This window comes from Anguilla rostrata, chromosome 1, assembly GCF_018555375.3.
Source record: "Anguilla rostrata isolate EN2019 chromosome 1, ASM1855537v3, whole genome shotgun sequence".
Lineage (NCBI taxonomy): Eukaryota > Metazoa > Chordata > Actinopteri > Anguilliformes > Anguillidae > Anguilla > Anguilla rostrata.
The window spans coordinates 48822551-48840123 of record NC_057933.1 but is presented as its reverse complement, the minus strand read 5'-3'; the positions used below and the strand labels follow the sequence as shown (position 1 = coordinate 48840123).

General features: G+C 51.9%; 1 protein-coding gene across 1 annotated transcript in view; it reads right to left on the bottom strand.

Moving 5' to 3' along the window:
- LOC135257147 (polypeptide N-acetylgalactosaminyltransferase 1) overlaps window positions 1–17573 on the bottom strand; it is a 54741-nt gene that overhangs the window by 8849 nt on the left and 28319 nt on the right. Inside the window, exons 4-8 of the mRNA XM_064339606.1 lie at window positions 14023–14140; window positions 12435–12615; window positions 7020–7159; window positions 2358–2456; window positions 588–722 (exon numbers count right to left, since the gene is read on the bottom strand). Of these exons, the coding sequence (XP_064195676.1) occupies window positions 588–722; window positions 2358–2456; window positions 7020–7159; window positions 12435–12615; window positions 14023–14140 (673 nt within the window). The remainder of the gene's footprint in view (window positions 1–587; window positions 723–2357; window positions 2457–7019; window positions 7160–12434; window positions 12616–14022; window positions 14141–17573) is intronic.

Sequence of the window (17573 nt, the reverse complement as noted above, 5' to 3'; positions counted from 1 at the left end):
TCTGGGGGGCGGGGTGGGGGGAGGAGGGAATAAAACGCTGCGTGACATCCGAGGCGAACCGGAGCCTGTATCCGTGGAGAGAAGCCATGTGAGTAAGCCAATCCTGGCCAATCAGGACAGGGCCTTTCTCCTGCGTGTGAGGGAGGGTACTGCGCCAAACGGGGGTGAAGCTCCGCCGCCGCCGTGTTTCAGCCCGAACGCCGCGAACGCTCCACCCTCCGGGTTCCCCGCTCGTGGCACAGGGCCGACGCCAAGGCCCCTGTGCTCCTCCCTCACCTCCATCCAGCTGGCTTGTTTCCTTATTCACCGCGAACCGCTCTCACCAGATCCGCCATCAGCGCCTGCGATTCGACAGTAGCGCTCCCTCCCCTCTGTGGGCTACTTTCACCGCTAACCGAGCGCACTTCAGACCGAAGCAATCCGCCTCGACAGCGACGCTCAGAAACGGGATTACTGGAGCGATGTCAGGAGCGAACACATGACCATCCCCCCTCCCAGCAGGAGCCTGCTTTTCCCAGGGAGCCCTGCGTCCGCGCCGCTAAGCGAGCCCGTTCCCCGCCCCGGCCTTCGCGTGCGCGCCCGCTCACCATGGGGTCGTACTCCCATAACTGGTTCCCCTTCAGGTGGTGACACTTGAGCATCATGACCGGGCCGCTGAGCTTGGACACGTCCAGGCACAGGTCATCCGTGCGGATCTCCTTATTGGCCGTGTAGGAGAACACCTGCGGGGAAGGGGGGTGGGGGGGGGGGTAAAGAGAGGTGCACAAAATGAAGTCACAACACCGGCATTTTCAACAAACAGCAGGCTTACAAGTTCTTCTTCTTCAAAAAAAAAATAGCCCTTCATCTCTTTCAGTCACTTAAGGTCTTAACCGTTCTAAAGTGCAGTAGTTGTCAAATGTGTGTGAAAAACTGAAGCAGAAGAATCGAAGCCCCTTTTTTCCCGGTTAAATAAGCTGAGTTGAGATGAAAAAGCCAGACTGCAGCACCTCAGAAGCCAGTCAGACAAAAAGACCCCGGGGCCCGCGTCTGAGCGCCAGGCTGAGCCGCCCGCCCAGCGGCTGCTTCATTATTTATCTGCAGTAACGGCAGGGCTCAGAGCGGCCGGGTCTGAGAGGCCCGCTGCTGTACTGCTGCACACACTGCTCTACACGCACGCTACACACACACACACACACACACTACGCTACACACACTGCTCTACATGCACACTACACACGCACACTACACACACTGCTCTACACGCACACTATACACACTGCTGCACACACACACACGCTACACACACTGCTCTACACGCACACTATACACTGCTCTACACGCACACTATACACACTGCTGCACACGCTGCTGCTCTACACACACGCTGCTCCACACACACACACACGCTACTCCACACACACACACACTGCTGCTCCACACACACACAAGTGTGGCTAAGAGCTAGCAGTGATGTTCACCTCACCCTGTGCTACAAAGGTGAGTGAGGGAATTAAGATATGCCTGTGCCACCCTTCAAAAAACATTTAAAAAAATTTTCATAAAGAGAGGGAACCCATTTCCTGCTCTGCCACAAGGCACTTACTCCAGGTTCGTGCTGAATGAAGCAGGCCACACAACTATTTAATTTCAACAGTAAGGAACCAGGGATAAGAAACCGCGGTGAAGCGGACCGGCTGTGATGTACCCACACAGCGGTGCCAAACTAAAAGCAAGTCAGCCATGTAAATAAATTCTGCAGGCCACTTACGCTCCAGCGCCAGTGTGTGCCCACGCGACAGCCTGCCCCAAACCCGCCTTAACAACCCTGCTCACAGCCAAAAGTTACAAACCCAAACCCTGCTGCGGTGCAGCGGAGCAGATGACCGGAACCTGCCGGTAAAACTCCAGCAGTGTGAACTGTGGGCGTGTACGCTGCGGGCCAGTGGAGTTATCCCTGCAGGGGTCTGCAAATACGTGATGTAAACAACCCATGGGGGGGGGGGGGGGGGGATGATGGGCTGCCAGGTCTGCCGTCAGGGATGAGAGGAAGAGGAGGGTGTGAGAGAGGGGAGTCCAGCGGACAGGGATGAGAGGAAGAGGAGGGTGTGAGAGAGGGGAGTCCAGCGGACAGGGATGAGAGGAAGAGGAGGGTGTGAGAGAGGGGAGTCCAGCGGACAGGGATGAGAGGAAGAGGAGGGTGTGAGAGAGGGGAGTCCAGCGGACAGGGATGAGAGGAAGAGGAGGGTGAGAGGGGAGTCCAGTGGACAGGGATGAGAGGAAGAGGAGGGTGTGAGAGAGGGGAGTACAGTGGACAGGGATGAGAGGAAGAGGAGGATGTGAGAGAGGGGAGTCCAGCGGAGAAGGGCGGTCCTCACCTGGTTTCCCCCCATGCCGTGACAGTTGAATATCCCCACTTTCTCGTTCTCTTTCCTGGCCATGTTGTCCAGACACTGGTTGGTCTCCACGTTGCGGATCTGAAGGGAACAGCAGACAACGCTCCTTTAACATCCTGAGCAGAGACCGCAAACGTACAACTCTTTTCACTATCTGACTTCCCCAGGTTTTATTTCAACCAATAGAATGCCATTATCTGTGATGTTTCCATTGGTTAGTTAGTGTGTCCATCATTGACTGGGGTGAGTACTGTATCGTTATTTTGGTTCCGTATATGAGTGTGAGGTTGAGGTCAAGGCCATCGCATGCGTGCACATTAACGGTGCTCTCGAGACCTGCTCTGGAGAGGCCGAGCTGTCCCCTGGGACCCCCCCACCCCGCTACCGGCCCACCACTGCCATTTCCATAACAACCGTGAAACGGGAGCGGTTTGTCACCATTAACCGCGCTGCCTGCTCCCGCTCGTCTGTCCCGTCCCGTTGATTTCCTCTCTCCCTGGGAGCCACCAAACCCCCCCCCCCCCCCCCCTTACTCACCCCACCCCCCCGGCCACGCCACGCGCCACCTGCGATTCCACTCAAACCGGAACATTCCGCCAGTTTGCTGCCGCGGTTACTCCCACCCACTGGTGACGGACGCCCCGGAGGGGAAACCCATTGATCAGACCCATAGCTGAGCGTCCGAAAAACTACCCCCCCCCTCCCCCCTCCCCCCCCACCCACTGCTGCCTCTCAGGGCACATCGCTCACGAGGCTAAGATTCCGCTGCAGGGCTGCCAGGGTGTGAAAAAACAGCTCCCAGCGTGAATACACATCCACATCCCCGTAACCTCGTCAAACTCCGCTAATTAGGCTCCATGCCTCGACGATGCCGAGATTATCGACTTGCAGGAGGACTCGCACGCCAATCAAACAGGAGAAAAAAAAGAGTTTTCCTTTAATTACAGTACAATCCTTAATTACCGTATAACTTCACTGTCACACCGCGGAATCAGCCAGGTGAACGCTACCATATTAATCTCGTTACATCTTCATGAACAGACGTGAAAGTGCTGTATATAAACCAGCCCGAAATCACGGGCGGTTTGTGCGCACGTGAAAGAACCTGCTGGCCAAATCAAGCACAGCTTGTTCTGTGGCATGGAGTGCTGTTTTCAGCCAGAGTTTTTTTGTCTGGTGAGACTCAAACATCTGTTTGCTAGTTCAGCCTGTAATTTTCCCAGTCACTACTCTCCTAATTTCCTGAATAGGCACTGCTTTCAAGCAATGGGCCACTGAGCTGCACAATGCAAGATAACAGTTGTGTATTGTGCAAATGGGTTGCATATCTGTCTTCTTGTGGAAAAGATTTCACTGTATCTTGGTTTCTGTACTCCTGTTATCAGCTTATTGAATTGTCCTGTGCAAAGTCAATCTCCTATGAACGAATGACTGATGTTGGTAATGTCTAACTTAAAACAGGATGTTTGACTGATAATGAGAAAATGACTGTTGAAAAGACCTGCTCCATCTTTAAGTATATACTGCACACACTAAGGATGGCAGTATCCAAAGTGAGCCGTTAAGAAGACTAATGCATCTCGCAAGTGAAAAGAGTTTTGCATATTTGGCGAGTTCTGGCCTTTTCATTATTTGACTAACTGAATTTTTTTCCCTCAGCACCCTCAGAACATTTTTTATTGTATTTCACTTAAGTCAGCGGCACACGCCAAACGCCATTTAGCACATTTCTAATTCAGCCCGAGCCCTGTTTTAAACCTCTTATCACTTCATCATCATTAGCCTTTCATCCTTCCATTAATCTCACGCCCGGACGGCAGACTGAGCGCCCGTTAAACGCCATCGCATTTGATTTCTCGCCCGTTAAACGCTATCGCGTTTGATTTCTCGCCCGTTAAACGCTATCGCGTTTGATTTCTCGCCCGTTAAACGCTATCGCATTTGATTTCTCGCCCGTTAAACGCCATCGCATTTGATTTCTCGCCCGTTAAACGCTATCGCATTTGATTTCTCGCCCGTTAAACGCTATCGCATTTGATTTCTCGCCCGTTAAACGCTATCGCATTTGATTTCTCGCCCGTTAAACGCTATCGCATTTGATTTCTCGCCCGTTAAACGCTATCGCATTCGATTTTTAATCCGTTAAACGCTATCGTATTGGATTTTTCACCTGTTAAACGCTATCGTTTAAGTTTTTGCACCCGTTAAAATCTATCCTATTAGATTTTTTTCGCCCGTTAAATGCTATCACATTACACCTTTCACCCGTTAAACACTACCGCATTAGATCTTTTAAAAATTAGCCACAAGGTATCTGACCAGCTGCCCAGATTCTTCATTTCATAAATATTTAAGATTTTTGGTGCACCTTAACCTGTGTATGTCTTCAGGAATATGTCTGTCTGTGCGTGTGTGTGTGTGCATGTAAACATATGTAATTCTTGAAATAAGTACAGTTCATTTTAATCCTTACACCACATGTAAAGCCTGAAGGTTATGCTTGTATATTTTGGATGTTCATCACTTGCTTAATAACTGTAGCGTATGAGAATGCAGTATGCAGAATGTGATCAGGTGATTACGCCATGACCTATGGACTGTGATGCTGTGATTGGTTAATCGTATAATTATGCCATGTAATGTCACACCACGGGCTAAGGCAACTGTGTTTGGTTCTAGTTCTTAGTGGCGGTGTCCACAAAACACCAGAATGTCAACATGTGAAAGGAAATATCTTTGGCGCAACATTGTCCAGCATCTACAGCTCACACAAAAAAACAAAGTCACATGGTCTCACGACAGGGTCCTTCGTTCGGTTAGCGCACGCGTCAGTGAGCTCGCCGTTCCTTCGCCGTGGCGGAGGAAACGAAAGCAGAAAGCCGAACAAACGGGCCCGAATCCTCCAGCACAAAAAAACCCCCCCACTTCTCCCGTCTGCGCCCAGAGCGGGTTGATCTATTGACTCCAGCAATTAAAAAAAAGAGCAATATCTGGAATCATATCTCACAGCGACGAGGAGGCAGCACCGCCTGCGCTCCACAGCATGCTTTATGCTGGCCGTTAAAGGCCTGGATGAGCAATGTGCCGTCCTCTGCAATTGCCTGAATACAATTAGAATGCGCGAGGGCCCCAGAGAGAAACGGGGAGGGGGAGGGAGGGGGGCAATCTACGCAACTTGTTGATTTATATGCCTCGGGAAACATTTCAAGCCAACTCAGATGGTTGATCTTCCAAAAAAAAAGGTGAAGGAAAAGAAATATATCAGATTACAACAGATATACCTGAGGCTTTCACTGCTGTCCCTGACAGAAATGAGTTTAGGGAAGACGCGTGTCTGAGCCAGCTGAAGGGCTGGCCAGAGGAAGAGAGGGAGGACCGACCCACAGGTCTGACCGCTGAAATGGACCGGAGAGCTGGTCAAAAGAGCTCGGCCACGGTCAAAAATATCGACCGAGGGAACACATCTCCACAGTAACCGTATCTCCCAAAAACAGGAAAAGAACTGCAAAAAAACGAACACAGAAACGCAGCTCCACGGTCAGCACATTGGCGAAGGACCGTTTGGTCCAAGATCAAAGAACTAATACGGGCCCCGGCTCCAAGTACTTAGAATTACTGCAACTCTACAGCCAAACTGCTGACAAATCACAGAGGCAGCATATCAAAGCACGGACTGAGGACCACTGCTCCAACAGACAGGCTTTAACCACTTAAACAGGGAGCAGGGAAGCACCGTGCATTCTGACCCCAAACGCCCCCCTGACGACGGCGCGTTCGCGCGCACCGCTGGAGCGAGCCGCCATTTCACACAGCGCGCTCTCTGATCCTAGCGCCACGTCGGTGACGTGCGTAAGCCGGTCTGGCGCGGGCCGTGGGTGCGAGCCGCCATCTGAGAGTGGCGTGCGAGCTCGACGCCGCTATCGCTCCAAAGCCGCGTCTTCGGCGATAAAATACGAGGGAGGGAGCGAAGCGCGTGCCAAGTTCCCAGCGAAGCGGGCCGGTGCGTTTCTGAGTTTCTCCGCTCGGTGAACGCTGGAGCGCTTCCTGGACGCTCTGCGTTTAATCAAGGGCGCATTCACTGGCGGGGGTTCTCTCCGTTCCCCGCACGGCGCCAAGGCCAGCGCTTCCGCGAAGAGCAGCGGCGGGTTTCACATCGTTATTCAGGTGGGCGCCCTGTCGTTCCAGAAACATCTGGCGGACGGCGAGTGTCATGACTCATCTGGAGAGCCATCTGCGGCTCGTTCCGCGTGCTCTTCAGCGGCCCTTCGCATCGCCGGGGCTTTTTGATGGGGGGGTGGGGGGGGGGGGTGACACGGGGCGGGGAAATGCGAGAGGTTTTCGGAGGTATTCGCTCCCAGGACGTCACAGCTGCTTGATTGAAATGTCGTTTCCATGACAACCGCACACAAGTATTCAACGTTCTAAATATTTAAATTGCAGTCATTTCCAAACTTCTGAATGTCACCATGGAACTATGGAACACTAGAGAAACAGAAAAAAAGCTAAATAATACTACTACTAATAATAATAATAATTATAAGAACAACGATAATATTACTAATAATAATAATAATTATAAGAACAACAATACTACTACTACTACTACTACTACTAATAATAATAATAATAATAATAATAATTCACCTCTCCCAGGGAGTAGTAATGGCGGGGGATCTGGGAGTCCGGGTAGACGTTCTCCAGGTACCAGGAGAAGGGTTTGCACTGCAGCTTCTGTCTCAGGGCGGTCCGAGTCGCAATGTCCCCGTAGTCCACCTTGGTCACGCCTGCCACACAAGAGAGCCCTTTCAGAAACCAGAAACCATGGTAACAGAACACAGGGAGGCAATCACAAAAAGGGCTGCGGGCAAGATTTTTGAAAAGCTGCACTTGGGCATGAGATGAGGTAAAGAGAAGCAACAGGCGGTAATAATGAAGAATACGTCTGAGCAGGCAGAAGCACGGTGGCGCTTTTCGCTCGTTCGCTGGGTTGTTTTCCTTGGCTTGCGCTGCTGGAACACCTCGACCACGCGGTCGCTGGGTTGGTATCACTTTGAGCTTTCACGCTCATTGTTTCACTACGCTTCCTAAACCAACACGCGAAGACCAGCGAAAACAAACAGGGGTGCGCTAGCGGCACAGCCCTGCACCCAGCAGCCACGCGTGAGGCGCACATCGAGGGGGGAGTGCAAATCCCCCCCCCATCCTCCAGGATGACCAATAGGATGCGGCCTCTCGGTGAGCCTGCGAAGCAAACGCGTCTGGGGCCGATAGCATCGGCAGCACGGCACCGCGGCCGATCGATACCGCCGCCGCAGGACGGCACCCGCTCCGGCCGGGACGAGGCCGCTATCTTACGGCTGCCATCGCAGGGAAGACGGCCGGATTAGGAGGGAGACGATGGGGGAAGTGTGCCCGTGAAACGGCTGAACGGGTGTTTGGGTGTTTTTATAGGGTGCCCCCACACCTCCTCCACTGCTGACACAGACGTCTGACGAGAGGCTGGCCGCCAGTGCCAAGCTTCCGGGTGCCTGGCTGACTCCTCCCTCCCTGGGCTCTTGTGAAGGGGATTCCAACAGGGCTAACGCCCGCTGCCCTGTCAGGCTCTGTGCCTCTGTGGCCAGGGGAGGCTTTGGCAGCCCAGGGTGGTGGACCACATACCACTTTTGAGGTTTCCGAACTACAACACCCAGCTAGACCATAAAGGCTACATTACCAAGCCATCTAATGAGGACTACAGTTAGCAGCTACTCAAAAGACTACGTTTCCCAACCACCCAATAAAGACCACAGTACCAAACAACATTAACTGCCCACAAAGACATTAGACAGCTGCACAATAAAAATTGCATTACACAGCATCTTTACACTGCCCAGCTGCAAAATAAATCCTGCATTACCCAGCCACCCAATAAAGACTACATTACTCAGCAGCATGACAGACTGCCTTTCCCAACCACCCTATAAAGACTACATTACCTGCCTACATTAACAACCAAAAAAGAAGGCAAAAGTATCCAATAAGACTGCATTTCCCATCAAAATAATAAAGAATAAATCAACCAACACCACAACTGGCAATCAAGCTGATATTCTGGTTTCAGACAAAGGTGCTGAATAGAAGAATCTAGAATAACTGTAGAACAATTCTACAACTTTTTAATCTTTTCAGCTGCTAGAGTTGCTAGTGACGAAATGCTTGGTGGCAGAGACCGAATTTTAGAGTAAACAGAGTTCAGTACCTCTGTGAGGACACCTCTGGGCAGCTCAGGATAAAGCTGTCAAAAAACCCTTATGCATTAGTGTATTAAAGACTGCATTATTCAACCACAAAATATAGACAAGACCAATTATATTCCCTCAGCACCACTTGGCTTGGACACGGGTGGGTTGTCGATCGATTCTGGAGACAATTTTGACCGGCCCCAAAAAGCAAACAGGTTTCCACGCACGACTGGGCCCTACAGTAATGAAAACGCAGCGGCTGGAACCTCCCGTGCCCAGTGTGCTCTCAGGCCTGCTGCCTTTCGCGAGGTCCCATCTGCGGCCAGATCAGCCCTGCGCACGCGGCCCGGACCGCTCGACCGCCCGGCGGCGACACTGCACGCAGAAATATGTTTCACCGCGGCCAATTTCGCTTTCACATACGCGCAAACGCACACGCCTGCCCGCACACACACAGACGCGCGTACACCGCACACCCACGCAAGAACGCACGCGGGCACGTGGGCCCCCCGCCCATCCCCCGAAAAAACGCGTGGATGAGCCCCCGCCGGGCGAGGGGCGTAGCTCACCCAGCAGGCCCTCTCGGGGAGCTAATTGGGAAGGCTGGCGAGCCGGCGCCGCGTTTAGCCTCAGTAAATACTTTCGCGCGCGCGCGGCTTCTCGCCCCGAGGGGCCCGATAATGAATCCTGACGAGGAGCGAAACCTCGCCTCTCCTTAAATCACAAGTGTGAGAGGAGAGGCCTCCCGAAAAGTTAGCGGTTTGCGGATGCGATTCGAGACGTTAACTCGCTCTCATCCGAAGGGAGAGGGGCGGCATATGGAGACATGGGATCGTGACTCAGCGCATCAGTCACGAGTTTTAAACCGAGCTTCTGTACACACCGCCGAGTTTAATGTGTGAGGACCGATAATAAAAGGCTCTTAATGACTTAAAGACATAAAGGGGGTCGTGTAGGAGACCTTTGCTAATGGTGCCACACTGTTAGGATGTAATGTTGGGAGAGAGAGGCTTCTTCCACCTGAGAAGGGGTGGAGTCTTACTTATCGGAACCAATCACAGCAATTGTGCTGCTGATTGGTTCATTACGTCCAGTTCTGTTCAGTCAGGTTTCTGAATTCAGATTGAATAGCCTATAACTTCACTCCAGTTGCAAAATTACCTGGAATACTGCTGTAAACAAGTAACCAATTCATCTACAGAAAAATAACTTTGAGTAGTAGGAGAAAAATGTAAACTGACTAACCAGTCTGACAGCTTGTAGCCAACATTTGGTAGAGAAATATGATCTTATACTTAATGTGAAACAAAGCAATGACCTTTCCATAGTACCATTGCCACAGATTCATTCACAATGCTGTCATATGCTTGAGTTTCAGCTAGCTGCTGTTGTATATCGTTTCTGAAAGAAACAGAGCTGACAAGCAATCAGCGGTTTTCTGAAAAAGAAAGCCAAGAAGGCAAATAAAGTTTCCAACTTTATTTTATACCAATAGTTGTTTTTAAATTTTTTTATTAATCAATATTTATCAATAATTTCTGGGCAATTTAGCGAGGATCCAAAAGGAGCACCTGCCATTTTGTTTTGTCTTTAGCAGTGAGTGACGCCAGCCCACTGTCCCCATCGCACTGCACGCTAGCAGAGCTGAGTCAGCCGCATAGACTGCTGTCCTCTCCCGCCCGCTCTGGGTGAATTAAACCGCGCTCTGTCAACTCAAGTGCTTAACACCCCCCCCTGAAACATGGGGGGAACAGGGCAAAATCCAGCACTTTAATATCCCAGAGACGCAGGGGGCAGAGTGAACTACAAACCCAAAAAACCCTGGAAAAACTATACAAAATCAAGAAAGTGCACAGACGAACTGCACCTCCGATTTACACTGTGGATAAAGCACAACGTAAGAGAATGATGTAAAAGCAAGCGCAGAGGCAGTAAGCTGAGCGGTGCTGTGGGGTGGAGGGGAATAAAGAATTCAGTGGGGAGGGGGGCAGTGAAACCCCCCCCCACCCATGCTGAGAGCGCCACTGGGCTCCAGCCTCTGCAGTGACTCCTGCGAGCAGGCAAGGTTAATAGAAGCTCTGTACCATGAAATTACTATCAGTCTACCGGCCCGGGCAGCCGCCGTCGCCCGGCGACCCTCGCCGCTCGCTAAGGTCACCACGGCAACATCCGCCTGTCACAGAGCTAATAGACGGCTCGTACCGGACACGGAAACAAAATCCCACGACATCCTCCTCCCATTATGGCACTGTCTGCGCTCGAGCTTGCCAGAAAAATGAAACAAGCACCCTGTGAATTAACCCAAATACAAGCACAAATACAAAAGCTGGCATAGTACTGACTATGCAATACTGCCTTGCTCTGTTCTGTGCCTGCTTTTTGTGTTACTTTTATTTTCTATTTTTAAGAGGTAAGCTGAAGGGGGAGGATTGTTATGAGCCCTAAACTCGGTCCCAGGCCTTCTAAGGACACCCCATCTAACCAGTAAGAGAGTCAGGAACCCCTCCTAAGCCAAACACTTCCATCTGTAGGTTTTCATCAAGCTGATTTAAAAGCACCAGGCCGGGCTCTGTGCGCAGTGCACAGAAGATGGTGATTTACTCTCTTCTAGTTTATAGTTTGAACAAGGTCAGGTGAGAAGGGAGAAAAATAAAATGCCCCTGTGTGATATCTAACATTACCTGCTTGTTAAGGTTTTTGTTCTTCCTCCTTTTACTACTTTTCCCCTGTCTTTATGGCATTCTCTGTGCTGCATTGGCCCTGCACAGCACTTTTGAGAGCACTACCTTAAAAGTGCGAGATAAATAAAGTTCAGCTGCCCTTAACCGTTCTGGGAGGAGGGAAGGGGGGGGGGCGGGGGGGTCATGAGCAGGCGCTGGACGGTGAATCACCGCCCTGGGCACGCGGTGGCTCCAGCGGTCCCGCGCATTAGCCATTCCCCTGGCGGGCGGCGGGCTGTTTGTGCTCAGGGTTACGCTAAGCGCTATTGGCAGAGATATTAATATCCATTATCCTCGGCACCGCGCTCTGAGTCAATACTTCCCTCGCGGGCAGAAGCTCCTGGAATTCTAAATCGAGGCGTCCCATTTATAGAAAATGGCGGACGGACGGGGCGCGTGAATGCAGTCTGGGCAAAGCGGGGCGTAAAAAGCGCCCCAAAGACGCGCCGGGCCCTGGTTCTAAACGTACGAAGGGCCCCCCCCTGTCAGGAGAGGGGCAGGACGGAGAGATCGGGGGTGTCCACAGCACCTGCTGTAATGCTGAGTGATGGGACAGCTCTGACATTTAAAAAGAGGAAGGGAAAGAAGCGGGGAGAGAAAAGAAAACACCCCCCCCGCCCAGCTGAGGTATTTTAATACGCGCTGTGGCGCTGCATCTGAATATTTTATGCACTTCCTGTAACTTCTGATGCATACCACATTATGAAGAAAAGATATTTAGATTTATTTATAATATATGGGCTAGAGTTCTACAGCAGCATGTCGACCTGAAAATATGTTCATATTATTGTTATCACAGTAATTAGTACAGTAAGTATCCTTAAACTTTTACATTTATTTATTGTATTACTATATTATGATGATGATTATTATTATTATTGATGGTGTTGCACCCCACGTTATGCCTGTAAGGTAAATTTTTAATTGAGTGCAGAAATTAGCATGAAATATGAAGAATGTAAACATGTTTTGTCTTTACACTTAATAGCAGTAAGCTCATTTAATTTCACAGACTGTGTGGCTCTGTGGCGTTCGTGGCGGTGTCCCACCATTGGCCGCTGAAGGCGGACAGAAGGCCGTGTGAAGGAGGCTCCGCCCCTCTCGGGGGGCGGACTCACCAGGGCTGATGATGTAGAAGAAGTTCTTGAACTCGTCCATCCAGACCTCGGCCAGGCGGCGGTTGTTCTTGTTGATGATCTGGCCCGTGCCCCCGGGGAAGGTGTAGGGCGTGGCCTTCCGGAACACGTGACCCACGTGGGAGCAGGTGACGATCTCCAGGGTCCCTCCGCACTGCCAGATCTGCACCCAGGGAGGTGTGAGGGAGAGAGAGGGAGAGAGAGAGAGAGAGAGAGAGGGAGGGAGGGAGACAGAGAGAGAGAGAGAGGAGAGAGGGAGGGAGGGAGAGAGAGACAGAGAGAGAGGAGAGAGGGAGGGAGGGAGACAGAGAGAGAGAGGTCTAAACAGTGAGAGGGTGGAGGATCACACTCATATACATTCTCACACATTGTAATACAAACACGCTGGCACACAATCATACATACGCACAAAAACATACAAACATGTATGTACACACCCACACACACACACACACACAAATGCATCCTGCCTTCCGAAACACACTCCTACACAACAACAGTCAAAGGGCCAGACAAGAGATACAATGAGAAGCACATACATACTCTTCGTCACTGCACCACTTTGTCAATCTCAGTGACCTACGCGTCTCGAATGACCTCCCCCTCCACAATGCTCTGAAGTGATGCAGGCGCATGCCTCCCCAGCGCTCGCATGCGGCGCGGGTCATAAGGCATGCCCGTGCATACGGAGCGCGGCTCAACCCGCCACGCGCCCGTCTCAGCGCGGAGGGGAGGAGCCGGAGCTGAGGCCCCGGGGAGACGGCCGGGCACGCGGTTAAGAGATTTCCCAACGGCTCCTCGAGTGCACGAGCGCCGCTCCTCCCACCCGAACGCCGGCGGGGCGGTGGAGAGGGCGCTGGAGAGACCGCGGGAGGGACCGCGGTGACCTCGCGCAGGGCGCGCGTGGAGGAGCCGCCGGGGCGGGGCGGGGCGGCGAGTAAGTGGGAGATGATTTATTCATCGGCTGCGCTGACACGGGGAGCCGCAGAGCGCTTGTGTGTGTGCGGGCGGGGGGCGGGAGGGGGGGGGCAGAGAGGGTGGGGGGGCGGGTTGGCATTTAACATACAGGAGAGTGGAGTGGCCAGGAGGGCATGGGGAGATGAGATCACCGAGTGGCCCAGGAGGGTCTAGAGTGGGGCTGTGCTCCTGTGGGGCTTTTTTTTCCTCAGGGCGGGGCTTTTCAGGAGCTATCTAATTGGACCCCGCAATGGGAAGGCAATGTTACTTTCTGCCGACGCTTTTGAGTCGGAGCTGGAAGGAGGCTGATGACTGACAGGGCTTTCCGTCACTCTGACCCCTGACCCCTGACCCCAATGGATGAGACCGTAGGTAGAAACATGAGCTTAAAGGGCAGGAGGGAAAGACATAGTAAATCTCTCTAATTTTCCCTGCATTACTTCAGTAGGGCTCGACTGGATAATGAACCTGTCCAGGGCGTATTCCAGAAGGAGGGGAAAAAAATGGCCTGCAGTCTGGACTGAATTATATTCCACCGTTTAAGAAGAAAAGGCAAATGGGAATAAAATGGTACAGGGGAGGAAAGAAGAGAAGAGAAAAGTCTGAGCCATACCCTGAAGGAGATCTCCAGGTTCTCCCCTCCCCAGATGTCCATGCCGGCGTCGTAGGTGCCGATCTCCTGGAAGTAGTCCCGGTCGATGGAGAAGAGCCCGCCGGCCATGGTGGGAGTCCTGACAGGAGACACAAACCAGTCAGCAGGAGGTTCCCCAAATGTTTGGGTGGCCAGCCAGATAAGAAAAGTAGCCAGCTAGGGGCGCTGGCAGTGGAGAGACAAATTATTCTGATTACATCATTCTTATGGGTTAAAGGAAAAAAAAAATCAAGCACCTTGAATGGATTATGCAGACTAACAACATGTTCACCACAGTGTTCAGTCAATAGCCGAGGTAGCCTTTTTCCCCTTCCGTTTATAGGAATTCAGTGATGTAAATTAGCCAGCAAAACAGAGGTGTTTAGTTGGCCATTAGCCAACAGCCAACACTTGGGTAACTCCTTCAGTTAGGCTTAGCAATCAAAACCCAAAACCCCACCACGCCCACATCTCCAAAATTTACCAGGCCGCTCTATGACTCACACAGCAATTTGCAGAGGAGCCACACTCATCCCCCTGCTAATAAGCCAGGCCGGTAATGGCTGCCATGGAGTCAGCTGGGTCCTCCTTAATTAAGAAGGCGAGGGGGCCTGAACTGCCGCGTCTTAACTGGAGCAGCTCTGTGATGCGAATGATGCTGATTGGCTGATGGGGGGGACCACGGTCTGGGGTTCTCGTCATGTGCCGGACCTCCCATTCTGTCATTACAATTCATTTCTGCTCGTGGATAAGATGCGAAGCTGCAGGATGGAAGAGAGGAACCCAGGGGAGCGAACCGTACGCCAAGAATATTTTGGAGAGCGCGTGTTTGTTTTTCTCAGGAATGCTATCTGAGCGGGACCAGAGAGTGGCGGGAAACGCTGCCAGAAGCGCCATCTGCAGAGGAAAGGTGACTAATGCGACGAGGCCTGACTCTGTTTCAGGAGGGCGGGGCGCGCTGGGTCTCCCTTTACAGGAGGGCTCAGGAAGAGCCGCAGCGCAGCTAGCGTCACGCATGCTACCAAACGCCTAGCGTGCGGCTGTTACTAAGGGGAAAGTATGTGGGTGTTACTAAGGGGAAAGTGTATGGCTGTTTCAAAATCATGTGCCTGGAGGGCTAAATTGAATGAGCATGTGTGTGTGTGAGCTTTTTCTTGTTTGTGTGTGTGTGTGCGCGTGTGTTTGTGTGTTTGTGTGTATGTGTGTGTGTACAGTATATGTGAGGGGAACAAGCCACCTCCACTGTCCCTGAGCTCCTTTATACACTGTAGGTCCAAACAAATTGCCCAGCTTTGCTGTGGGAAAGTGTGGCTTGGCACCACACTGATATCTCAGACTGACGGTGATGCAGAAGGAGGTGGAGCGTGTTGTGTTCCTTCAATGCGTCTCTCATTACAGCCCCACCCAGTTTAATAAACTGCGTCTGGGCTCGTGTTTCTCCATCTTCTGATCGCGTTACACCTTTCCCTGCAGATGACAGCTGCCAAACGTGACTGGACTGAGACCGAGCAGTGACTGATGAGAGAGCGGTATGAACAGGGACAAGTGACGGATCGACACGAGAGAGAGAGAGGATTCAGGGGGACCAAAAATGAGTGTAACTACTTCAAGCCGACTGGAACGAGTGCAAACTGTTCAAAAGGGCTTTACTCTCCATAGCCAAACAGTACGATTTAAATCAGCCTGACCCCACTCTCCTGCCAAGCAAACAGTTCTCCGGGGCAGGGACACACACACGGTTAATATAACACTATGCATATTCAGCAGTGTCCATAAATGCTTCAAGCATTTTTATGATCATTTATGGATGCGGTTCTAATGACTAGCAGATCACTGGATGCTCCTGGCACAGATTTATCTGCGGGCAGTTAAGAGCTGACAAGGACATAAACTCAGACTTTATTAATTACATCAGTAAAAGTACAAAAAAAAGACATGAATCCATTTTAATGATGGATCGCCGGCACTCAGCCACAGCCGAGCCACGCAAGCGCCCGCGTGGATCGATGCAAGGCCCTCCCCGTGACCTCTGACCCCGGCGCCGCACTCTCCCGCGTCAGCGTTTCCACAACGCAGGTCCCGCGCGGGGATTATTCCGGAGGCGGATATGAGGAGCTGTCACATACTGAAATAGCTCAAAAGCGTTTGACACAGCGAATAGGGAGGGGGGGGGGAGGGGGTCTGCACATGTGCAGTCGGTTGCCGTCCCTCTCAGACGCACGCAGTTGGAGAACTGCTTCCTCTCTGGAACTGGTTCCTGGCAGAGGTGGCAGGGACACAGGCCCCACCGGTGTACAAAAAGCCAGGCCTACCCATAAGGGTGGGGGGGAACAGCCAGGGCAATAACATCCTAAACTCACACAGCTCTGGCAAACCCCCATTCTCCCGTCCAGGCAGCACTCTTCAAAACCAACAAACAAACAAAAAGTACATCTAAGAGTGTCGCGACTCTGAGAAGACCTTTGCTACGATTGCACAAGCGGCGTCTTTTCTCCCGAAAGCTCCCTCCCCTACCCCGGCCCCCCTCGTCAGCCGGGCTGCCCCACGCCCGCTCTGACACAGCGAAGGCGTCCCGCGAGGACTGTTGCGACTTACGCAAGCGAAAGGCCTTCCTCTCCGAGATGAAAAAAGTGAGAGAGATAAGAGAGCGACAGCGCTGGGCGCCGTGTTTGCTGCTGTCAGGGACCAGGAGATGCTATCTTCTGCGCCGCTGACACCTCTCCCTCTTTTCTCGCAACAATATTGCGCACGTCCCCTTTCCCCCTGCTGCCGCCCTGGAGCACAGGACGTGTTTTCCTCCATTCCCGCACTTTCCTGTTTTTCACATCTATCCCTTCTTCGGCGTCCTATTTCGGGCCTTGTTTTCCCATTTGCCCTGCTGCCGCTGTTGTGTTTTTCTACGCCGCGTTATTTATAAGCCTGAGCCGTTAGCCATGGAGAACAGGGTCAGGAACTACAATGCCCAGCGCCGGAGGAAAAACATCCCAAAGTTACAAATACTTAAGCAGCTGTCGGCGCGGCGGATTATGGATCTGTTCTCAGAATGTCACAGACTTCCGAGAGACATTCTATTACTGACCAGAAAGGCCGGCTAATAGTGACTCATAAAGCCAAGGCCAGCAGGCCTTAAGTCATAAAAAGCTAATCTTGAACCGGCGGACACGGTCAGAAAGCATGTTATTTAATATCGCTGCTGTCAAATAGTTCTCTCTTATCTGCACAGTCAATCTTTGAGTTTTATGGCACGTTGTGGGGTTTGGTTTGGCAGTCTCGCTGGCTGTTTTTTTTGGGGGCCATTTTTTGTGGTCTGCCCAACCTTTTACTGGATGAAGAGCGTGTCGGGGTACGGAGTTATTTCCCAGAGACTGTCATGTGACCTTGAATGACTAAGAACAGTGCCTTCCTATGTGGCCTCTGCTGGGGGGTGGGGGAGTCACGGCAAGACTGACTGACAGGCGATGACGCAGCCTTACATTACCGTGCTTTAATCCATTACGGACCCAGCGCAACTAGGCAACACGACTGGCTAGCAG